The 23,496-nt window shown below is 45.0% G+C and overlaps 6 protein-coding genes across 14 annotated transcripts; 1 reads left to right on the top strand and 5 right to left on the bottom strand.

Annotated features, from left to right (window-relative positions):
- Positions 1-546: 546 nt before the first annotated feature.
- On the bottom strand, positions 547-2,827 carry LOC146271658 (uncharacterized). The gene is made up of 3 exons (XM_084708330.1): positions 2,725-2,827; positions 1,987-2,290; positions 547-961 (listed from the first exon to the last, which is right to left on the bottom strand). Exons 1-3 carry the CDS (start codon positions 2,768-2,770, stop codon positions 796-798), a joined length of 516 nt encoding a protein of 171 aa, XP_084564456.1. The 5' UTR covers positions 2,771-2,827; the 3' UTR covers positions 547-795.
- Positions 2,828-2,889: 62 nt separating this feature from the next.
- Positions 2,890-8,697, bottom strand: mcm6 (minichromosome maintenance complex component 6). The gene is made up of 18 exons (XM_084708322.1): positions 8,492-8,697; positions 8,157-8,303; positions 7,899-8,009; positions 7,672-7,759; positions 7,398-7,559; positions 7,128-7,293; positions 6,795-6,940; positions 6,504-6,654; positions 6,249-6,390; positions 6,014-6,155; positions 5,801-5,908; positions 5,530-5,685; positions 5,285-5,413; positions 4,657-4,821; positions 4,361-4,481; positions 4,076-4,270; positions 3,824-3,963; positions 2,890-3,671 (listed from the first exon to the last, which is right to left on the bottom strand). Exons 1-18 carry the CDS (start codon positions 8,587-8,589, stop codon positions 3,561-3,563), a joined length of 2,478 nt encoding a protein of 825 aa, XP_084564448.1. The 5' UTR covers positions 8,590-8,697; the 3' UTR covers positions 2,890-3,560.
- Positions 8,698-10,844: 2,147 nt separating this feature from the next.
- On the bottom strand, positions 10,845-12,855 carry LOC146271656 (C-X-C chemokine receptor type 4-like). Its single transcript, XM_084707264.1, has 4 exons — positions 12,809-12,855; positions 12,213-12,427; positions 11,717-12,000; positions 10,845-11,593 (listed from the first exon to the last, which is right to left on the bottom strand). The coding sequence occupies exons 1-4, from the start codon at positions 12,821-12,823 to the stop codon at positions 10,998-11,000; spliced, it is 1,110 nt and encodes a 369-aa protein (XP_084563390.1). The 5' UTR covers positions 12,824-12,855; the 3' UTR covers positions 10,845-10,997.
- Positions 12,856-13,793: 938 nt separating this feature from the next.
- On the bottom strand, positions 13,794-15,954 carry LOC146271655 (uncharacterized). Of its 9 annotated transcripts, none has more exons than XM_084707778.1 (7): positions 15,837-15,903; positions 15,640-15,723; positions 15,432-15,480; positions 14,847-15,315; positions 14,663-14,738; positions 14,448-14,561; positions 13,794-14,276 (listed from the first exon to the last, which is right to left on the bottom strand). In XM_084707778.1, exons 2-7 carry the CDS (start codon positions 15,687-15,689, stop codon positions 13,934-13,936), a joined length of 1,101 nt encoding a protein of 366 aa, XP_084563904.1. In that variant the 5' UTR covers positions 15,690-15,723; positions 15,837-15,903; the 3' UTR covers positions 13,794-13,933. The 9 variants fall into 9 exon arrangements, with proteins under 9 accessions (XP_084563904.1, XP_084563906.1, XP_084563909.1 ...); XM_084707780.1 differs by having other exon boundaries at positions 15,855-15,901; XM_084707783.1 differs by lacking the exon at positions 15,640-15,723 and having other exon boundaries at positions 15,855-15,954.
- An 815-nt stretch (positions 15,955-16,769) lies between these two features.
- Positions 16,770-19,497, bottom strand: LOC146271654 (uncharacterized). The gene is made up of 9 exons (XM_084707995.1): positions 19,466-19,497; positions 18,356-19,189; positions 18,126-18,220; positions 17,958-18,008; positions 17,621-17,857; positions 17,342-17,498; positions 17,170-17,264; positions 17,003-17,084; positions 16,770-16,923 (listed from the first exon to the last, which is right to left on the bottom strand). The coding sequence occupies exons 1-9, from the start codon at positions 19,479-19,481 to the stop codon at positions 16,832-16,834; spliced, it is 1,659 nt and encodes a 552-aa protein (XP_084564121.1). The 5' UTR covers positions 19,482-19,497; the 3' UTR covers positions 16,770-16,831.
- A 728-nt stretch (positions 19,498-20,225) lies between these two features.
- LOC146271653 (UDP-glucuronosyltransferase 1A6-like) lies at positions 20,226-23,381 on the top strand. The gene is made up of 9 exons (XM_084706897.1): positions 20,226-21,367; positions 21,447-21,510; positions 21,598-21,746; positions 21,855-21,982; positions 22,069-22,162; positions 22,258-22,386; positions 22,466-22,553; positions 22,645-22,864; positions 22,968-23,381. Exons 1-9 carry the CDS (start codon positions 20,690-20,692, stop codon positions 23,236-23,238), a joined length of 1,821 nt encoding a protein of 606 aa, XP_084563023.1. The 5' UTR covers positions 20,226-20,689; the 3' UTR covers positions 23,239-23,381.
- The last annotated feature ends 115 nt before the right edge of the window (positions 23,382-23,496 follow it).

Below are 23,496 nucleotides of genomic sequence, written 5' to 3'. Positions count from 1 at the left end.
ACCCTGAAGTGTTGATTCTGGAGTGAGATGGTCGAGACATGTTCTTATTCTATTCATGATTACTATTTATGATCCGATTGGTCAACTAGGCGTTCTTTATACTTAGATTGTAGGTTATAATCATATTTCGCTTTTTGGTTATACGGGTGTACGATTATCATTACTCTGTAAAAAAGAATGCAACTGACTGAATGTTTAGCACCCATGTGGAGGATAATGATATGATAGTTGACTCATGTCTATTATAGTATTGTCTCATTCAGTCTTCCAGTAATCAGTGGTCCTCTGAACGTGGACCCAATAAAAAACAGAAAATAAATGACTCTTTAGAGCTAGCTATATATGTTTCAGGAGCATACAATTACCCAAGTCGCATCCTGTTCATTTGCACTATTATAGAAGGATATGAGGGAAACACAGGGTACAGTCTGGATATACGTCACTGTTACAGCGTAAAGCTATGAGGGACAGACAGCATTAATAAACACACATCATTGTTTTGTTTTTGCTTTTCTTATCAAATAAAGGTTTTATATCACCATTCAATCCATTTAAGATGTCTGCTTTACTGCATCATACATAAGGGACAAACAAGTTCACTTTTTTTTAATTTTATAACATGCCCAACAGTGTAGGCTGCATCCACACAGTTCATTCTCACACCATCGCATTCTCTGAGCAATCATCAGAAGTCCAATTGGATTATGAATCTGTGGTACCCTTTCGGCTTTCATCATCAGTCCAGTTTAGCTGTATCTGTGTTGCGGTAGCGACTCGCCACGTACTCTTTCATCTTCAGTCCAGTTTAGCTGTATCTGTGTTGCGGTAGCGACTCCCCTCGTACTCTCCCTCGTTGGATCTCTTCATTCTCTGGCGGACTCTTAGCTGCTTCAGACGGTTCTTATCCACTTCTCTCTTCGCCAGGATGAACCCTATTACACCAGCAGGTAGACCTATCATCCTGCAAACCAGAGGCGTTGTTAGACATAAAATTCTACTGGGGCACCACTAATTCATATCCCTTTTTTCTTTCAAGCTTCCTGTGCAAAATGCACTATTAGGCTATAGAAACTCCCCTTGCTTCACCCACTATAACAGTTCAGGGACACAAGTTTGATATCAGCTTTGGCAAGGACATCAATAGCTAAGCCCGCACATTTATTTGCTTTCATTTGAGCGCAAATACTTTTTTTTAGCTTCATGTAATATTGTTTTTGTTTTTTAGTCAAAATAAGATGAACGGTAGGCCTATCATTTAGAAACTATCTTTAGTTTTGTAATGTTTTCTTAGCCTACCTCAATTCAGACTTGTGTGCCGAGTCAGACACCTGGGGGGTATTCCAGAAAGCAGGTTATGTGACATACCCGGGTAAGTTAACTCCCCAGCTGACACCCAGCTTTGTAGCAACATGTCTGGTGGATTAATTTACCCTACTTTCTGGAATATCCCCCTGGACTTCTGTGTCCGTGCTGCAGTGGCTATTTGGCAAGCTCAGAAGAGGGCACTGACATGGAATTCTGAATATATTTAGGTTTCTGTTTTCGGTTAAACCCTTTTTACAAGCGTTGCTTGGGATACTGTGTTAATTTTTCCGGGATTATCAATAATTAATTAATGCACTGACTAATGAAGTAAATTGTTAAGACGCAGACTTTAGATTTGACTGGGGCACAGCAGATTTATACTGGGGCACAGCAGATTTATACTGGGGCACAGCAGATTTATACTGGGGCACGTGCCCTGCTGCAAACAAAAGAAGGACATTAATACAGCAAAAGATCATCTTGGGGGGAAAATGTTATGTTCTATACCAAGATGGGAATCAAACTGATTATTGTGAGCCATTTCAGTGGGGAGGAGGTGGGAGCAGGGCCGGTCCTTCCTGTAGGCGACATAGGCAGAGGAGGGGGGGGGGGGGGGGTGCTGGTGATGATAAATCTTGACTAGGGCGCCAAATGTGCTAGGACTGGTACTGGGGGTCTCACCAGGCATATCCAATCTTCATCATGGGGTTCTTAGCCTTTCTTTGGGGGATGTACTCTGGACCCTCGTCCTCGTCTTCCTCCTCCACAGTTTCTTTCTTCTCAGTAGTTTTGTGTGTGGGGGGGCTTTCCTGTGCACCTGTTTTAGTTGTGGATGTTGTGGTTGTAGTGGTGGACAGCATGTGGCCATATGGGTGCATTGGACGGTTGTACCACGGGACACAACGGGGAGTTACAAGGCCCAAACACTCTTTAGTGCTTTCCATTCTAAACGTCCACAGACATCGACCAGGCACCAGATTAAACCCTGAAAAGTAGGTAGGTAGGTTTGTTGGCAGGTAATAATGTGGCAGAACAGCACTATCGTTCGCAATGTAAACCTCCCTGCTGGTGGTCTTATGAACTGATGACAGACATTGGCCGGGTTTCCCATATTTGTTAAGAAGTTCTTAACGCTTGGAGCTTCTGAAAGGCGTTGTAAGAACGCTCTAGAACGCTGTTATAACACTCCTAAGAAGCTCTTAGCGTTAAGAGCTTCTTAACATATCTGGGAAATCCGGCCATTTTAAATAGTACATGTTACGTAGCCTACATTGTCTTTGGAAAATGGTCTTTCAGGCAACTAAACTGAGTCATACATACACATTGACTATTCGAACTAGATACATCCATCTTAGGTATGTTATTTTCTCACTGTGAATATAGTAAAGTAAACATTTGTTTAAAGCAGTAAAAACGTACCTTTTAAAAGAACCGACCTCGCAAATTTCCTACAGGGCGCCGCCATGTTTAATATCCTGAGTAAAGCGCACGCGCATTGCGCTACATTTACAAAAGACAAACTCTGCTGTACAAACGTGGTACCCCTTTGAACATGCATCACGTCAATGTGTGTACGAGGTAGCCGATTTGTATGTGACAATGTCCTTTTATTTATTTAACTCTTACAACGACAGTAGCCCTTGATACAGTCAAAGTAGTTTTGATGCACCCACTCAGGAGCACAACGTTCAGTGGTAGGTTCTACCTTTTGTCTAAATTATAGTATTTGCAACTTGCTCTGGGTTGCGTGATGGTTTGAATCATTGACAACACATGCATCATAGGGAAATTAACGTGTATACTTCTATTATACAAAGGAGCAGGGAGCAAGTACTACCACCATCTCATGTCAACAAATTGTAAAAACTATTTACAACATTCAGCTAAAATAACTTTAAATTGAAAAGTTATCCTCACCTCTCAAATGGATATTGAGCATATTGAGCATATTGAGAACAAGCTTTAAATCCTATGACTCAAACATACAACTGCCACTTCCATGGAAAAACCAAGTAGCATATTTACAAAGATGAAATGGCTAAGATTAAAAACATAAACAAGACTGTTTTTTGAAATTGGAATCATTAACTCCATAACAGGAAAGAGTCTCTATAAAAGCTCAAATGCTTTGAATGTCGTAATTATGTAATGTGTCATACATAAGAGCATTCAGTAAATAATAAACAACTCCCCACAGGAGTTCATTATAAAAACCAGGAAAGTCCTAGAGAAGGAAAAGGCATTTAGAGCCTACTCTAGTCATCCAGGGTATAGTTAGGGTTGACCACCAGAACAACTTCCTCTTCCTGAGTATCTGGCTCCGCCCCTTTAAGTCCAGCCTGGGAGAGCTCGATCAGGATATGATCCTTATAGTTAGAAAAATGAAAGACAATAAGGTATTACAAGCATTTCAGGCACACTGACACCAAATATATAGCTGTTGTAGCTGACCAGGGAATACTTTATTGCGATGAATAAGCTAGATGAAGTGTGTACGTGTTCAGTTATGTTTACTTACGTAGTGCACTAGTCTGTGGATGACCTTCTCTATCAGCCCCTTCCTGTTGATGAGTTCCTCCTCTGAGTCAATCTCAGACTCCACCTCCTTCAGGTACCAGTTAACTACCGCACTCTTCCTCAGCTCCTCCTCCTCCTCCTCTGTAGAAACACATGCACGCACACGCAAACCCGTCAGTCATGTGGAGGAGAGAACTAGTGAGGGAGCTGCCAGGAAGGAGAAGGGGCAAAGCCCAAAGGAGGCGTGGGTTACCTTCCTCCGCCCTGCGCAGGTGTAGGACCAGCAGGTTGGAGATGCGACGGTACTCTGGGAAGGACAGACGCAGGGAAGGCTTGGCCTGGCTTCCATTTTCCCCCTGGTCGTTCACACCGTGCCCGTCGGCGTGTCCGTTCGTCCCGTCGGCGTGTCCGTTCGCGTGTCCGTTCACTCCGTTAGGGACGTCGTGACCTGCACACGCAAAGCAGAGGCTTCAGGGATACACGTTTTCAGACCGTGTGAAGTCTGCGGAGTGTGTGTGTGTGCTGCGTGCACACGTACCGTTCTCGTCCTCGGCTTCCTCCATGTCGTTGTCCTGCTCCAGGTTGATGTCGGGCGTCTCCACTCTGATGATGGATTTGTTCAGCAGGCGGAATGCTTCTTTCACATGCTTAGGTTGCACCTGGGACAACAACAGACACACGCCATTAATGAAAGAACAACATCATGAACAGATACACAACCAACCTTTACAGGTATAGTTATTCTACAAATACTGTAACCCTGAGTTACCCTGAGGACGAGTGTGTGTGTGTGTGTGTGTGTGTGTGTGTGTGTGTGTGTGTGTGTGAATGTACCTCATCACAGCAGTGCATTCGAGCCATGCCCTCCGATAGGCGGATCATGCTCTCCAGCTGCCTCACTGTGATTCGCCAGGCGGATTTGGACACGCCTCCAGAAGTATCACGCTGCCTCAGCCGTTTGTACTGCTCAACTATGAACTCCTCTGACTCACTGGAGATCTAGAGAGAGAAAGAGACATTAGATAGGTACCAGATAGGGATGCAAAGGTAACATCAAACCCACGCATGCAAACACCACACTAGATATGTCCTTGGTCAACTGCTAATTGGTTAAGAAACACGTTAAACAAAGTTTGGTTTGGGAGTATCACTCCAGAAAGGCAGCAAAGTTATACAGTTGTCCAATGCTATTCTATTGTTTGGTATGATGCATGTCTCTGAGGCCATCACCCAGTTTGTGTGCCTGATACAACTGATATGTTGTTAATCAGTGTGGTGGAGGCTAAGGGATTGAAAGAGCTGGTTTGGTACATGGAGTCTGAGTACATGATGCCATCAAGAGCTACTGTGAGTAATTGCATTGAAAAACACTGACGAAAAAAGTGATGATAGTCAGGGCAGTTAAGCTAGCGGTTTTGCTGTAAAATGAACTGAAAGTGACGTCCCTACACCCCACACACACCTTAGGTTTGAACTGTCTTGCGAAGAGCAAGTATCTGCGGATCTCATCCAGAGAGTACAGTCTGTTCACAGAGTCCTGAATGCGGGAGTGAAGGTCCACAATGCGCCTGGCTATGGCGTAGTCCGTCACCTGCAGACACAACAAATGGGAGAAAAAGGAACAAGCAATTAGTTTCCATTAATACTGTATATACAATATACAGGTAATGATCTCAGACAGGCAGACATGAACTCTCTCTCACACACCTCGTTGCACTCGTCCACCAGGATGAAGAAGAGGTCAAAGCGACTCATGATAGGAGCAGACAGGTTCACGTTCTGCTTCAGACTTTTGCTGCGGTCGTATCGACCACCGACCGGGTTAGCTGCTGCCAGGATTGAAGTACGGGCATTCAGAGTAGCCTGGAAGAAGAGAGACAGAGTAAGAGAAAGAGAGAGAGAGATATGACTGATGTGTACCCCTTGTTTCTCAGCTGATTGGTACGTGTCTCAGCTGAACCGAGATTGAGAGATGTACCTTGACTCCCGCTTTGGTGATGCTGATGGTCTGTTGTTCCATAGCTTCGTGGATCGCCACCTGGTCTCTCGTCTCCATCTTATCAAACTCATCGATGCAGCACACACCCTGCAGACACACCACACAGTTGTCAATCGACTGGCAATCCAATAAATACAAACCATGAAATTGTTTCCAGTGTCAGGAGCATGTATGGCCGGACATAAAACTCACATTATCAGCCAACATGAGAGCTCCAGCCTCGATGACAAACTCGTGGGACTCCTCATCTCTGACCACAGCTGCGGTCAGACCTGCAGCACTGCTAGCCTTCCCACTGGTGTACACCGCCCTGGGACTGAACTCCTCAACATGCCTACAAACACACACACACAAGACACACCAACAAGGTTACACACTGGGGCCAGAACATATGAGCAGTTTGTGGGTGCTTGTGTGAGTTCCTTACTTCAGGAACTGGCTCTTGGCAGTGCTGGGGTCTCCTACAATGCAGATGTTGACGTCTCCTCTCAGCGAGGTTCTCTCCATGGTGGTCTTAGGAACCCCCCCAAAAAGCATCAACAGAATACCACGCTTCACCTCGTCGTTCCCTAGACACACAAGATGGTAGATACAGAATTATAGTAGCACAGTCGTAGGCTTTCACAGTCGAGTCCAGTGCTATTGGAGGTGTATCCTGCCTCGTGGATACAAGAGTACTGACCGTGGATAGTGGGGAAGAGGCTGGTGCACAGGTTGTGGTACAGGTTCTTGTCTTGGCTCATCTCAAACACCTTCTCCCACTCCTTCACAGACATCTGGCTCTTGATGCTCTCAGCGGTCTGCTCCTCATCTCGTATCTCCTTCCCTCCAAACTACACAACATTCACACACACGATACTTCATATAAAACCCAGGAGAGGTCATGAGTGCCTTTGGTCATAAGTGTGGCATCGGTTGTGTGCCATGTCTGAGTGTGTGTGCAGCGTGTTACGTGCTTGTGTGTGTGTCTTACACGTGGGTTTGTGGGGGCTACGTGGCTAGCGAGGAAGGCCAGTCTGTAGGACAGCTCTCTGACTCCCAGGGCCTTCAAGCCCCTCACACCCTCAGTCTCGTGGCCCTGCCCTCCTCCAACACGAGAACTCGTCTCTGAGCGCACACCTGCAGGACAGGACAAACATACACACACAGTTCTGTTCAAGCCTGAGACCAAATCAGTCCTCCCAAGTACTAGATGATTATCTGGAAACTAATGTGTGTGACCATACTTGACCAAGCTTCTGTGTTATAGTGAATGTATAAGTGAATATCATGGGGTCGGTGTGTGTGTGTGTGTGCGTGCGTTTACCTGGCGTGCTGAGCTGTGAGACGTCTGGCACCACGATGAGAGAGCCGATGATGTCACAGCGGTCTCCAGCCTGGGCGGTCTCCACAGCCTCGGCCCGGAGGATGACCTCCAGGGAGCGAGGGATGGAGCCTCGCGGCAGCTCCGCCTGGGTCTCCTGGATACGCACCTGCAACACACCACATACATGCATAGCCATAAACACAATAGCCCTCCTTTTGTTTATCCTCCTCTCTTTCTTCCTCTCTTTCTCAGACACACATACACACACACCTTCTGGAAGTCTATGAACTTGGACTTGTGGGTGTCCAGGTGGAAGCGGCTTCTGTTGTTGCAGACGGGGTTTCTGCAGACGGTGGGCGGGGAGTACTTAAACTGCTGAGGAACGTCTCGGATCATCCCCTGGCAGTCCATGCACATGAAGCAGCCACTCACCTGGGAGATCACACACAGCAGTCAGATTGGACGGCACGCCACGTAGCAGACTCAGTATAGTGTGAAAGCCATTTTCAATGTGTCTCGATGTTATTGGAGTGGTTGGTCTCACCAGTTCGGGGTGTACTGGGTGGGTCCTGACAACCTGGCCACTGATCCTCACCAGAGAGCCGATACGTAGGGAAGACAATTCACGAATCCTACAACACAAACACACACACACCATATATACTGTTGGGATGGCTATTCTTAGATCATTGGAAGACTGCATCAAAACAAACACTGTTTAATACTGCTACAGTCTCTGACAAGAGCATGTGTCTAGTGCATGTGTCTTACTTGTGTCGTGTAGGCAAATCCTGGATGGCCACATAGAACTCCTTATTCACGGGGACATTTCCATGGTCTCGAGCAAAGTTACGCACAGCGCGGCATAGGAAAGGATACACTCTAGAATGAATGCAAGGGGGGAAAAAAGCATAAATGGTCTTGTTATTAACTACTTTTGTCTCCTGGAGTGTATAACCATAGTGTTCATAGGTTTACGACGAATATAATATGCTACCTTTCTGAAGATGAATTAAGGTTACAAATTACCTGTAGAACTCTTCCTGTATGGTGGTTGCAAGTTCCTGGTTGAAACCTTCCAAGTCAGTGAAGCTTACAAGCAGAGTGTTTCTCTCAGGTCTGATCAACTCCTCAGCCTCACGAACATACTTCACCTCTCCATCCCCGGTTTGATATCTGTAACACACACAAAACACACGTAGGTAACTGGTGATAACCTGTCAAACAAAACAAATGCGTACAAAAATCAACAGCAAAAGTTGAGAATGTACTCGTGGTGGTAGGTAATATAAGTCGTTAGTTAGCTAACTTAGCTAGCTACTGTACAGGTATTGTGAACAAAAACAGTCTATTGTCTTACTTACTCTTCCAAGAATGCTTGAAAAAGCTTTTGACATTTCTCTGCCAACTCATCTTTGACCATCTGTCCTGCATTCTCGACGGTCGGTGGAGCAAGATCCATCTTGTTATGGTATGAGAACTGTAATTAAAAAATAAATGAGCGACGTGATAACTATTTTTTCCTTCTCAGATCCGACTGTTCCAAGCACGTTGAGGAAGAAGCAGTCTTTTCGCGCGAAAGTACAACCATGTGACATTTGGCGCGCCACTACAAACCAATCATGTCCTTAGAATTGGACACTATGCAAATAATGAACTACCAAGCAACCAATCCACATTTTTCATTCAGATTTATGGCGTCTTTTTTTTTTTTTTTTTATATAGCACGCCTTTAATGTCGCCTGTACAAAGGCTTGGAAAGTAATAAACAAATAAATAAATACAGCAACCCCAATCGGTTAAGATTGTCCGGTTATAAAATTTGACTTATATAGCATGTAGATCAAAGGCCGGGGATCAAAATATGCTTTTAATCTGTTGTTGAGCAATAGAGCTAGATTTTCCTGGACAGCAAACCTCAAAGTTAAACACTTATATAGGCTATCAGCTGCAAAATGTGTATAATGCATCTAAATAAATACTGGCAAAAAAAACTTCTCAGCAAAGCAACAATAACACAATCTGACCACGAGGGAGCACTACACAGCTTTAAAAAAATGCCCAGGTTAGAGTTTATCTATCTTGTAATTTATTTTTTACAGAGACCAATAAAAGAAGAACGATAAACGAAGGACGATCAAATAAAATGTTACCTGCTAAACACAACTATGAAGAAATATGTCTGTTGTTGGGTTACAATGAGTCCTTGGCAGTGGTTAGAGAACCACAATGTGCAGAGATCAGTTGTCTGTTCTGTGCCAAACATCTTAAGTCTGAGGGGGATTTGAACCATGGCTTTAGGTTCTCCACTGCTCCTTACCTGTGTCTTCAAATAAAGACCCATACCATGCTATTTCTTGTGCTCATAGTAAACTGTTCACCTCATAATACACCTGTAAAATATGTCAGGAAGCTTTTTTACACCATTGAGAGGCAACCCATCTGTCTTTCTCTCTATTATTTTCCCACGATTGTTCAACTACAGGAAACTGTCTGTCTTACTCGGACAGAGAACTTGACCATCTGCAACCAGGTCACACACACACATACACATTCACACACACATTCACACACATTCAGGCTTACAACAAACAAACAAGCAAACAAATAAACAAACACACACACACACACACACACTGGTCCAGCGCAGGACCATTGGGAATTAGAAGGATGGGAAGAGGGGATAAATATGGAAGGGAGGATGAGCATAGGGACAGGCATGAAAGAGCAGAAGAGGAATGTTTTATAGTCGTGGAATGAAAACCTAAGTAATGTATTAAAAGGTTGTGTAAGAACTGTATGTCAATGCTGTTAATGTGGCATTGTAATAACGTGTTTTGCTCCTTGTTCATTCAAAAATAAGGAGGAGGAAGCATATCCTGTTTTGAATACCCTATTAATAGAAGAACATTGTTTATGTGTGTGTGTGTGTGTGTGACGATGACATATAAAAGATGCAAGGCGATGATTGCAACAGTAGGCATGCATGTGAGCATGTGGAAGGTTTTATACAATATCTCTATACAGTAGTTAGGTGTTGCTTCCTTGATATATCCCCTCTTCCTTCTCCATTTATTTATCTCCTAATCCTTCTCTTCTCTCCTACAGGAAACTTTGACACAGTACACTTCCAGCTTCTGTTTCTTTCACTTCCGGGTGGAAATGTGTAAGTGGGAAATGTTTGTGTTTGTGTGCGTGCATGAGGCGCTGGGAAAATGGACTGACAACCACCCCCCTCTCCCCCTTCCCCCCTTTCTTCCATCAGCTGGCAACCAATTCACAACATAAGTTTTCCCACTGTCTTTACCCCCCACCCCCCCTCCCACACAGACACACACATACACTGCAGTTCATAGGGTGTCCTTCACCAGCCTTCATGCAGTGACTCACTTACAAACACCTGGCCCAAGCCACTAGTCTGAAACCTAGTTTCATTCTCATTATAATGTTTCAGTGCTTTTGACGTTTATTCAGAAACCATCATGACAAGTTGAGTCATAGTGGGGTGTCTGATGATGATGATGATTACAGTGATATAGACACATCCAAGACTACCAGCACTAACTGGAGAGGGAGGGGGGTGAACACCTCCAAAATAATTGAAACTCGAAACACACTGCGAAACCCAAACAACTGACAACTCGAAGAAACAGGAAGAGTAACACAAAAGGTGAGAACATTGAATTCTACATTTTATTGTAAATAAACAAACTTAAAAACAACAATAGTGACCCACAAACCATATTTACAGAAAAGTTCATCTTTCAGACAAAGGTAAGTCATGGACCAGCAGACTACCTTCTACTCATATACAGGACAAAACATCTACACCCTCACCCAATCCACACCTACATCCACACCCATATTCTGTTAGCTGGAGTGTAGACTAGATGACTCAGACTCTGTGGTAGTAGAGGTTCCTGGGCGTCTACGAGGTAGAATCCTCAGACTGGAGACGCGACTTAGTGTCAACGCCCGTCTGGCAGAGCTCTTAAAGCCCGCCCCCAGGAAGGCATACAGCAGTGGGTTCAGACAGCAGTGGGCAAATGCCATTGGTTCAGCCACCGCTAGCCACACACCCAGCACCACCTCCAGACTACAGCCCCTGGGAAGGACTTCTAGGCGCATGAGGGCATCCACGGTGATGCCAGCACCATACGGGAGCCAACACAGGAAGAAGCAGAGGACCAATGCCACAGTGGTCCTGACAGCTCTGCGCTTCTGTCTCTGCCCCCCCAGTGGGCCGCGGGTCAGCCTGGACACGATGACACAGTAACACACCAGCAAAACTAGGCCCGGTACCACCAAGCCCACCAACACCAGCTGCAGTTGGAACACTGACACCCAGACAGGAGCGTTGTCAGCTGGGTATAAGCGCTGGCACACCATCCCCCCATCTCCTGCTTCCTGAGTCCTGGCAAACACTATGTCTGGCACTGCCAAGAGAGCCGCCGGCAACCAGGCTCCTGGAGGGGATAAGGGAGACAAAGAGATTTGGTGGTTAGATCAGGAGATGGGGAATATAAGTGAAGATATAGTAATACAGAGGCATGGCAAGAGAGATAAGGGATGAGGCTAGAGACACTCACCTACATACACCAGTCTACGTGCCAGTAGCTGTCTCATGCCTGAGGTGTGTGTATCTGTTGCTTTGACCACTGCTAGGTAGCGGTCCAGACTGATGAAGGCCAGGATGAGCACACTCCCATACAGGTTCACCGTGTAGATGACGTGCACGGCCACACAGGTGCCTAATCCGAAACGCCATTCCGTCAGCGCGGCATCCACTGCCCAGAACGGGAGCGCCAGCACGAAGAGAAGATCGGCAGCAGAGAGGTGCAGCCGGTAGCGGTCTGTCAGACTCAGTTTGGACCTGGGGACAATCAGATAAACACTTGTCATCTTCTACATCAGAATCTGTTTTATTCGCCATGTAAGTTCACACAAACAAAGAATTTACTATGGCAGGAAGGTGCATACAAAAAACATATACGGATCTTAAATAAATGAGTAGAATGTACAAAGTCTTAACTAATACTAAAGAACTAAGCTAATCTCATCATCCTCATCCATTTTTATTCTCACCTGCGCTGACATCCAAGCACCATCACCACCAGGCCGTTCCCAGTGATGCCCAGGACGAAGATGAAGCCGTAGACCACAGGGAGGAACACTCGCTGGAGGTCAGGGGTTATCACTTGATCCAGGTCACACGGCTCCTCCAGGTCCCCCCCCAAGTCACCAGAACCAGAGCCAGAGCCAGAACCAGTGTCGTTTATGTCATAGTCAAACACAATATGCTGTTAAGGAGACAGATAGGAAGGGGAGAGAGATGGCAATGGTCAACAGATACATAGAAAGACACTAGTAGATGAAGTGAGAGAGAATTAGCAGTTTCACAAGCCTTAACTTGCCTTCATAAAAAAGGATGAAAACCGAAAAGATTGCTGACCGAATAAATATTTTTCTTTTTGCTGAGACCAACTTTCCAGACTAGGATGATTCTTTATCCTTTTTATAAATATCCTTTATCTGAAGATAGATTTCACAGACCTCTTATACTAGAAAGACATGCTACAGGACATTTGAGCAGTTATAACATTATTATTTAAAATGATATTCAATGTGCACCTACAGATCATAGATACAAATACAACAAAGCTGAATAAGACCTTGCATACCTCATAGTAGGACATGATGGAGTGGAGCCTGTGTCTCTGTCTCCTCTGCTGAGTGGAGCTGAGTACAGTTCTTCCTCCAGTGGGGTTTAATACCTCTCCCCTCCACCCCCCCTCCCAGCTTACTCTCCTCCCCCAAACACTCATTCACATATGGGCTCCGGCTGAAACGCTTTTCCTGTTTTCGAGGTGTCAGGTGCTGATAGTGGCTCTATCGCAGGATACTGTGTGTGTGCGTGTGTGCGGACACTGTTGGTTTTATTGTTTTGGTCCTGCTCATATTGTTTGACCCTTGACGACAAAACTGTGTGAATTTAAATGTTGCCATTATGCAAACATGCTGTGGACAATCTAACAATGAGTAAAAGGAAATGCAATATGGGGATTCCAAGCAGCTGCATTTGAGGACACACTTAACTACATCTGAACAGTACTCCCGAAAGTGGGAGTTTCTGCATGAAAATATTTGCATTGCCTGCATCATCTGTTATGAACATGTTTCAGCTGTGATATGGGGTATTTTGAGATTGTTTTGAACCGTTCCCTGTTTCGTTAAAAAACTGACGGTTTCTCTCCCATGTGTCTGTAAACGAACCATGTGTTTGAGATTGCCACACATCTTGACCCGTTAGCTGCAAACTTCTCAACCCTAGCTGAAGGGTGGATGAACTGGAGACTGTGAGGCACAATGCTGCATTCACTCTGCTGTGTTCTTTGGCCTCCCATTTAAAGTCAACACATTTGTGACGTGACCGTGCCTCTAACAGGAGGATACATTTCCTGAGTGGACTCAAGTGTCTCTTAACCCTCTCTCTTCCCCCCACATCCTCATCCCTACGGCAACCCGTCAGCACTCCTGTCAGTCATCAGCTGAATCTTCTGGACTGAGTGTCAGCTGCAGAGTGGCACCATCCAGTGGACGTTCAGGAGTTGCCAAACACAGATGTAACACATTATGCAACAGTTGACAATTGAAAACCAGTGTGGATTGAAGTTTATTCTTCATATTTATTTTAGAAAGTAATAAATTAAACAATAAAACAAATTTACAAATAGGCATGCCACACACTAAGATGTGGACATTCATAAACAACACTTTATTTTAAATAAGGTATATTAATGCGGACGTCACATGGGTGCTTCCTGAACGATGACACTGCGGTTGCAACTAAGCTGAGCCAGCAAGTCTCTGAAACTACTCTTCTTCCTCCGCACCTCCGGCTTGGCCTCCCCAACCGGCGACGGGGGGGTTTCCATGGTGACCGTTTTGGGAATGACATCCAAGATGAGCACGTCGCTGTCACCTTGCTCCGGGTCGTCTGAATGACTGTCGTTCCGAGGACCTGGGTCGCAGTCCAGACGGTGTAGCTTGGCAACACGTGCACTACGATCAGAGCTATGGAGCCTCCTCTTTCTTTTACCCCTTCTCCTTCCACTGCTCACAGCCTGCCTGACACAGACCCTCAGGATCCTGTACACACACACACACACACACACACACACACACACACACACACACACACACACACACACACACACAGGGCTGGGGTTCAGTCACACATGATCCGGGACAGAAGGTTTAGCAGTTCAATTTCCAGTTATTATGCTTGAAAAGGTTGGCCTGACAAAGGCCTCTGCGTACCTCTGCAGGAAGATGTGTGGTCTTGAGCAGGTGAGCTGACTAGCTTCAATCTGCTTCCTGTTCCCCTCGTTCTGCTCTCTCTTCCTGATACGGCCCACATGGGTCCAAAGTCTCCTGGCAACATAGAGACCATGGCAATTATGTGTCAGTGTATGCAGGTTAAGCTTCAAATGTCAAGGATAGCATTAATAAACACACACATAGCACACGCTCACCCTTTTGTGTTTGGAAGTCGTCTTGGTCTCCATGGTTTCTTCAACACCCACTGGTCACATGACAGGTCTGAAGGAGCTGCAATAAGAGGTTTTACGCATGAGCTCAGTGGGAAATGGAGTACAGCTATGGTGAAGCTGTATATGACCTAGCTGAAGGAGCTGTGGTGTCAGTATGCGGGCTCACCAGTTATTGGGAAAGCGTCTCGCTGGGTGTTGCTTTTCTTGGCTTCTCTGAACAGCTTCTGACAGCCAGAACACAGGTCGGTATGGGCAGTTGGCTGCAGAAGAGATGCTTGATCCAAGGGGTAGGAGGGGCCCGAGGCTTTGCTGTCCAATGAGCAGCAGGAGTCTCCATCAGATTCTCCATCAGAGTCTGCACCGACCTCTTGCTGCTCAGGCAACTCTAAATCGATCACTGGGAGCTTGGTGTGCTGCTTGTCGATGCAGTCAATGATGTCCAAGTCTAAAGCATTGTCTGTGATGGTGATGGAGTCCTCCAGCCTGGTGTCCAGCCTAGTCTGCTGTCTCCCTGTCATCCTCGCCTGAAGGGCAGCATCGCTGTGGTTACCAGTTTCTTGGTGCTTCTTGCCATGTCTAAGAGGCTGCAGGGAACGCATGGAAACTCTCCAACTAACAGAGTACTGAAGTCTCACCTACAAAAATCATTCCACTCAGGGGTGCAGTGTCTTCACAATGGAAACAACAACATGCGTGTGTTTTAAACAATGAGATCATGTGGTCGTTTTCAGTTTCAGTTGGCAATGCCTACCCTGGTGTACTGTAGCTCACTGCTTTTTGGAACATCAAAACTCGGGGATCTAAGTACAGAACCAAGTTAGAAGATATAGCATTATAATTGCCGTTATTGCTCAAGTAACCTACAATCACCTCAGGTTAATGTTGTATCAAGATTTGAATGAAGCCAAGCAGCTAGCCACGACTTGGGCTAATGATTAACTCGACAGAGCGTCACTTACTTAACTTCAAAGCGTCCATGGTTCATCCGTTTTAAAAACGGAATCACCATACTGTATCTGTCCAGTTCTTTAGCAATTAGCTACCTAAAACACGTCGTCCGTTAGTGTCGACAAACGCTAGCTAACTAGCCAGAGTAGTAAAAGTAATTCCTAGCCTGCAGTTTACTCTCAAGTTTGGCATAAAAATGTATACTCACGAGCTAGATAGTAGATACCTTTTATATGGGGTTCTCCTGGTACCAAAATTGCGCGCCACACAACATTCGCGTGTACACCGCTCCACTAATCAGCGTCACAGATGGACCAACATATGTATGGAGTAAGAGATGGGACATTCATTCGTCACAAAATAGATCGTGACTGAAATGAGAGAAATGGGTCGTTAAAGACATGAAATGTCTACGTTTCTTTGATAAAAAAAAAATGTTCATGCACTTTTTCATACTTATTTTTTTCGACCAATTATTTTATTTTTCGCCTTCAATGTAAACATTTTGGTCTGAAGAGGCTCGATGACTTCCCATTCCCACCACCAGGATACGTGGGCAGAGCTCGAGGCGTGGCTACCGATGCTGTTCATTTGTTTTTGTAAATAAAGGCGTAATCCAGACTAAAGGTTTCAAACCAGTATCACATAATTTTGTGAACCAGTCCCGAAAAGATACTGGGCTGGACTAAAAGTGCCACACAGAATGAACCCTCTGCATTTCTAGAAGCAGATGTCCAGAGTAGTGTTTAATATGTTTGTTGTAGGTCTAACCACTTTTAAGAATTGAATACTTAAGTATTGATGATTATATGAATTCATGCCAACAGTTTTTATTTCCATTAGTCAGAACTGAATTGTTGATGTCAATAGTTAACATTTTGATAAATGAAAGATAACTTTAATGATTGCCAAACATACCATTGGCTATGGGTTGTCTTGGAATTCTAACTAGTCAAAAACAATTGTTGATATCTACAATTGCTTTGACCACGACTGATTACATATTTAAAGGACTTGCCATACCAAAATTTCTGGCCAATGTTTCTCCATTTGTATAATTATTGCCAAACTGTGGAACTGTTAAATTTGATAAATGTGGGAGGAGGAAAAACGAAATAACAAACCGTTTTGTTAATGCTCATATTGTTTATTGTTTGGCTTCATGAATAATTGTATGAAAGGTGGTTGAACTCTTGAGTAGTTTTATTGCATCCATGGGTGCTCTTGGATCTGTTCTAGAGTTGGTCGGTCATGAGGACATACAGCTAGACATCTGCGAATCAGGTGACGACAGTCTGCAACACACAATACTGAAGCTGACATTCAAGTAAAATGCGCACGCACACATACAGAGACACACTTTGATTTCCCTACCTCTGGATATTCCACGTGGGAAGTAAATAGTTGCCTTGGCAATGCTGGTATCATTGTAGAAGGGAACATCTCCCCACACCATCTAGACAACAAACGTTTTCAGCTGAGTATTAGGACTGGCTCAATCACTGAAAGGTAAGTAAAGCGTTGAAGACTGTGAGGTGTACCTGGAACAAAAGTATCCCCAGTGACCACACAGTGGCTGGTAAGGCAAAATACTCCCCTTTCAGCACAGTCTCAGGAGGAAAATACTCTGGAGTCCCTGTCAGAACAAGAAACAAACTCAATAAAGGTGTCTTTTATCACTTTGTGCTTTATTGGCACTGTGTGTGTCATCACCTGCCACTTCTGTATAGGGCCCTTCTTTGAGTACAGAAGCAGAGCCAAAATCTAGCAGCATGACATTTTGGTTAGTCATCTGTATGAGGATATTTTCTGGCTTCAGGTCCCTGTGCACCACGCCCCTAGAGTGGCAGTGTTGCAGCGCTGACACTACCTGAAAACCAAGGGAGAGCCACAAAAATAGAGATACAATCTACTACATATATGCAGAAAACAAATATCGGTTGTGAAATCCATTGGACTTTTGTGTGTAAGAGTGTTGTTGCTGACTCAAACCTGCTTCATCACTTGACGTGCCATCCCTTCTTCTAGGTAGCCTTTCTCTTCCTGCATGTAATTAAAGAGGTCCATGCAAGGGATTGGGCGCTCTAGAATCAGAAGATAAACTCCCACCCCCTCTGGCCCTGGGAACCAATAGTAGTCCAGCAGTTGGGCCACCTCTTTGCACCTGGGAGAGCGACATACGTGACGCAGCAGAGCAATTTCCAGTGGTAGTGCATCCTCATTTTCTAACTGGAAACATGCACAAAGTCAGATTAATGTCTCTGCACGTGTTAGATGAATTAGTAATATGGTCAGGATAATATTTTTCCTCAGGTTACTATATAATTACCATCTTAGCCCACATCTTAATTTTCTGCTGATCCATAAACTTCAATGCCACCTGTTTGAAGAGGGACAGGTCTTACTCTACATTTTATGCACACCAGCTGGACGAATAAGCCTTGAACACCAAATAGCTAGACAGCTCTAGGCTGTCATAGTGCTGATCTGTACATACTGGTTGGTTGTCTGACTTCCTGAATCCAGCATAGACGCTCCCATAGCCGCCGTTTCCTATCAGCTCACCCTTCACATACCTCTCCTCATATCTCTCTGCAGTGAACCCATAGCCACACATACATGCACAAACGCACACACCATCTATCGTTGCCTTCTCATATTAATCCCCTCAAAGGAAAAGTGTGAACACAGCCTACTCCTCAACAATCACAGAAACCGCCTACAAACCTTTTCTTGCCCGTGTGGGTATGTCAGTGTTCCTCGGACAGAAATGCCTTATTGTCTTTGCTGGAGTTTGGGAAGGGTGTGGGGAATGTGCTTCTGCCAGCTGAGTGGGTGGTGTGCATTTGATCTTTTTGAGTGTGTGTAGGTCCTGTGCTGGTTTGTCATGTGTACGTGTAGACGATGTGCGTTTGGTCTTTTGTTGTTGTCTCTGAGTTTCTACTGCACAGTGCAAATTGCTGTGTGCGTTAATGCACAAGGCTCTCTGACTCACTGCTTTTTTGGTGGTGTGTGTGGTGGACACTGGGGTGTACATGCATGGGTGGGGTGTAGCGTGAGTTTTTCGGTTAGAGTTGGTGTTCTCAGGGGGAAGTGTCTTCGTCTTGGTGCTCGCTGGTCTCTGTGTGTCGTTGTGTGTTGCTGTGGAAGTCCGTGTCTTCTGCTTGTAGTGTATACTGGGTATATGAGGATGTTGTAACACAGTTCCTGATATTTGTCTCCATCTTGCCATGCTGCGTGTTCCCAGAGCAGGACCAAAAGCCAGCCTCTTACAGCGATCCAGCTCATGGCAGTATCCTGTTGTTATCTCTGCTCGTCCACTGGGACAGTTAGAGTCAGTGGCTATTCGTTTGACTGGCGAGTGGTGCTGACCTGTCCAGTCCATTCTCAACCCTCCTATCTTCTTAGAATCTAACTGGATTTCTTTCAAACACCCTTCTCTTCCACCCTCAAAAGGGGACTCTCTTTTCCTTTTTCCTCCTTCTTCTTTCCACTGTCCCTCCTCTCCTTGCTCCCCGTGAACAGATACCAAACATGGGTTGGGACCAATGGATGGGGCCACTGGGACAGAATGTAGCATTACTTATTAGCAATCTGTCAACAATCAATAAAATATTGTACATTGGCTGATTTCATCAGTGTACTACAATAAATTCATTTTTGATCCACACCATATATCTAATATTAAAACGTGAACCTCACATGATGTAGGCTAATTAAACTAATTTGATTAAACAACATCAAAAAACAAAAGAGATACTACAGAAAGAAGCTGTAGGGGTAAATAATAAAGTCTAGCTCTGTATTGCCTTGTGGACTGGCCTGCTGCAATATTACCATTACTTTCTTCCATATTTCGGTGCCTATGATAGGTAGTAGACCCACAGATGCATACACACTGCGGGCCTAGCCACCCACCCCACTATGACCTCACAAAGATAATTTACCCTGCAGACTAAAGTCATAATTGATTCTACAACGCTCTCACTTTTAATATTCTGGGAATTTGATGGGTCAAAAGGGAGGACAATCCCCAAAAGTTGTTGACGGGGGACGGGGGGACGGGGGGGACGGGGGGACGGACGACGACAATAACATTAGTCATTTTATTAAGTCAATAGTTTAAAGGAAGGAAGAGTGCCCTGCAGAACTAGAATTATCCTTGTGCGGTTCTGTAGCGGCATGCCGCTCTAAAGCCCCTTTCCCACGTCTATATCAATGCGACAGAGCTTACAGAGGGCATGATAATGATCTGCTCTGAGTTGCAAAGTGGAGTTCTGAACTCCTCGTAGGTTTGAAGGGAGGTCTTTCTTTTTGGCACTGAAGCCCACACCAGTGGTAAATTGCGGCGATGGACAGGAAGGATAAAAAAGGAGGACAAAAGCGCGAAAAAGAGGACACGCAACAGCGGTCTGGACTAAAAAGCTGGAAAACCGGACTGTCCGGACGAAATCCGGGCGTCTGGTCATCCTAGGTGAGTCTGAAGGTCCGACAGCAGACCCCAGGTACTGGAATTCAAACTTGGCGAGACGAACCAAGCGCTATCCTCGACCGAGGAAGAGCCTTGATTGTAGCTTTGGATTGGATTTTTTTATATTTTTTATATTTTTTATATTTTTTAGTAGTAGGCTAGTCCATCGCGGTCTCAAACTCGCCCTCTTCTTTGTTCTTGTTCTGTCGAGATAAGTGCTGTTGCCCCCGTCTCAGTGGTTGCCACAATGCTCAGCTTTTTCTGCTGAGCAACTGAATCACTAAATCAATAAAGAAAGCAATTCCCTTTGGTCTTGGTGAACTTTGAACACACTCCCATGCACGCAGACTTAAAACAGATATTTGCTAATCCACAAAGGCATTCTGCCAATGCGGTGCAAGTAACAGGTTAGAGCATGTTGGTTCAATGTTTTACAGGCTGTAGACTACAGCCGGACCATACATTTTGAAGGACCACAGCTTTGCAGTACGAAGTGTTCTATAAAAAGTTTTAAAGACTGCGACCAAAATCTGAACGCTGTTTGGTAAGATAAGGGTGAAAGAGTAAGAGACTGAAAGAAATCGGCAGAGATGGGTGCGTCAGAAGTTTTCGTGTGCCTCCTGGTGTGTTTAGCCCTGGGACTGATTGGAGCAGCGGAGACAGGGGAGACTGGGCCTGCAGTAGGGAAGAGGCCTAAAGGGCCAATGGGTAGTGAAACTGATGAAAATGGAGTAACTGAGCGTATCACTGTTCAAAAAGAAGAGGCAAGTAAATCTGTTGAACCTAAGGGTAAAGTTACTAGTAGTAATGATGTGAATGTGTCTGGTAGTGAAAAAGACACAAACGTAGTAAATGATGCTGCACAGCAGACTGGAGAAGGTGTTGGAGCGGCGATAGCTGGTCCCACTGGTTATACTGGTCGACTACTGGTGGTGCCGATGGACGGGAGTCACTGGGTGGGTGTGAAAGCCATTGCTGAGGAGATGGGACGCCGTGGACATCAGGTCACTGTGGTTATACCTGAAATCAGCATGCGTATGGGTCCAGGTAAGCACTATACCACAGTGACATATCCTGTGCCATATGGGCAGAAGGACATTGACAGGCTGTTGGAAAGACACAAAGACATGATGAGTCAGTCCACAAAACCCGTGATGGAAAAGATATCCTTCCATATGAACAATCTTAAGAAACTATCTGGCTTCATTTTTACTACTGCTGAGGGGTTGCTGTTCAACACGTCACTCATCTCCCATCTATCACAGCAGGTCAGTGTGTGGACAGATGTCTGAATGTGAGGAATTTAAAATCTCTCTCTTCTCCTAACCTCCCTTCTATCTCTTGCAGGGTTTTGATGCGATGTTAACTGACCCCATGATTCCTACAGGATCTCTGATAGCCAGGAAGTTGGGTGAGTGTTTCTGTATGTGTTCATGCTTGGTTATGCTTGTGAAATCAAATGTACCAAGCCTTTGGTTTTTGGCCTTCCACCCCATAGGTCTCCCATCTGTGGGTTTGCTGAGAGGAATCCCCTGTGGATTAGACCTCAAGTCTGCTGCCTGCCCCTCCCCTCCCTCTTATGTACCACGCTTCTTCACAAAATACACAGACGTTATGTCCTTCAAAGAGAGAGTCGTCAACGTAGTTGTAAGGGCACAACCCTTCATGCACACATGCACGCTCACATGCACACAGGCATGCACCCAGCAACCTTTAGTTCAATGGTTTTTGTCTCGTTTGTGTATCTGATGAAAGGTGAGCATGCTGGAGCCGTTGCTGTGCACATTTCTGACCTGGCACTTTGACCAGATTGCCAAGGACTTTTTGGAAGAGGATGTGGGCGTGGCCGAAGTGCTGACAGACACTGCAATCTGGTTGATGAGGTTTGATATTCACACACACACACACACGCACATGCACATATACACACACAAACACAAAATAATACCTGAGAAATATGTATGCACAGGTATGACTTCATGCTGGAATTCCCTCGCCCCCTAATGCCTAATATGGTCCTTGTTGGCGGGATCAACTGCAACTTGAACAAACCCTTACCTGAGGTAAGACTGCTCTTTTGTGTCAAAGTGACTATGCTTTCACTCCATATTAGAGATGTATTCCACTGTCAATACCCCTTAACAGTTGTTCTGTATAGGATCTGGAGTCATGGGTCTCCTCAGCGGAACATGGTTTTGTGGTTTTCACCCTGGGCTCCATGGTGTCGTCTATGCCAGAAGAGAAAGCTGCTATCTTCCTTGCAGCATTTGAAAAGATTCCACAAAGGGTAAATATCAATCAGGCATATTCACATACAAATCACAGATTCTGTTTTTTTCTGACAAGATTGTCTGCCCTTGCTGTAGGTTCTGTGGCGGTACACTGGGCCAGTTCCTGACCACATACCCCAAAATGTTATGATAAAGAAATGGCTTCCACAGAATGACCTACTGAGTGGGTAACATGTTATCCACAATAGGACCCTAAAAATCATTAACTTCAGTTGACATAACATGTTGTAACATAATTATGTGTGTGTGCTTAGCTCATCATGGTGTGAAAGCTTTCCTGACCCATGCTGGGAGTCACGGTGTCTATGAGAGTCTGTGTCACGGAGTTCCAATGGTGATGCTGCCTCTGGGTGGAGACCAGGCTGACAATGCTTACAGATTAGCCGCCCGAGGGGGGGGTGTGGTGTTGGACATCAATGAGATCACTGTGGAATCACTGCTGCAGGCCATGAATGAAGTCATCAACACAACACGGTGAGGGTTTATATGGTATTACCAGGTATATTTCAACCTATTTAAAGTGAAGCAAACTGCAAATGAACCATGTCAGTGTATTACAGTATGTCTTTGTGTGCAGGTATAAGGACAACATGATGAAGCTGTCTGCCATGCATAAGGATCGCCCAATCGACCCACTCGACCTTTCTGTCTACTGGACAGAGTTTGTGATGCGCCATAAAGGAGCAGCACATCTTAGGGTGGCTGCACATGATCTCAACTGGTTCCAATACCACAGCCTGGATGTAATCGGCTGTTTGCTTCTGGTGTTGCTTGCTGTTGTTATGGTCATAATGAGATGCATGGTGCTTTGTGTGCAGCGCTTTACCAGTAAGAGGAAACAGGACTGATCATAAAGAAGATCACAGGTATTGTACATAAAGTCATATAAACCAGAACACAGCAGATTAGAATGCACTTGCTGGTACCATGTGTCTAGGTTTGTTATTATATGAATCATGCCATTAAAATAAAAGCATTTTAACTATACAAAGAGTGCCTTGGTCCTACATGTCTGCAAACGACAAATTAAGTCCTTGAGTGTAAATGATCTTGTGTTGCACGTAAAAGTGAGTTGTATTGGTTAAGCACACACTACAGTATAAACA

Source organism: Hypomesus nipponensis, chromosome 10 (assembly GCF_054491055.1).
Source record: "Hypomesus nipponensis isolate SF chromosome 10, ASM5449105v1, whole genome shotgun sequence".
Classification (NCBI taxonomy): domain Eukaryota; kingdom Metazoa; phylum Chordata; class Actinopteri; order Osmeriformes; family Osmeridae; genus Hypomesus; species Hypomesus nipponensis.
Note: the sequence above shows the minus strand (reverse complement) of the source record. Positions and strands in the feature narration are given on the sequence as shown.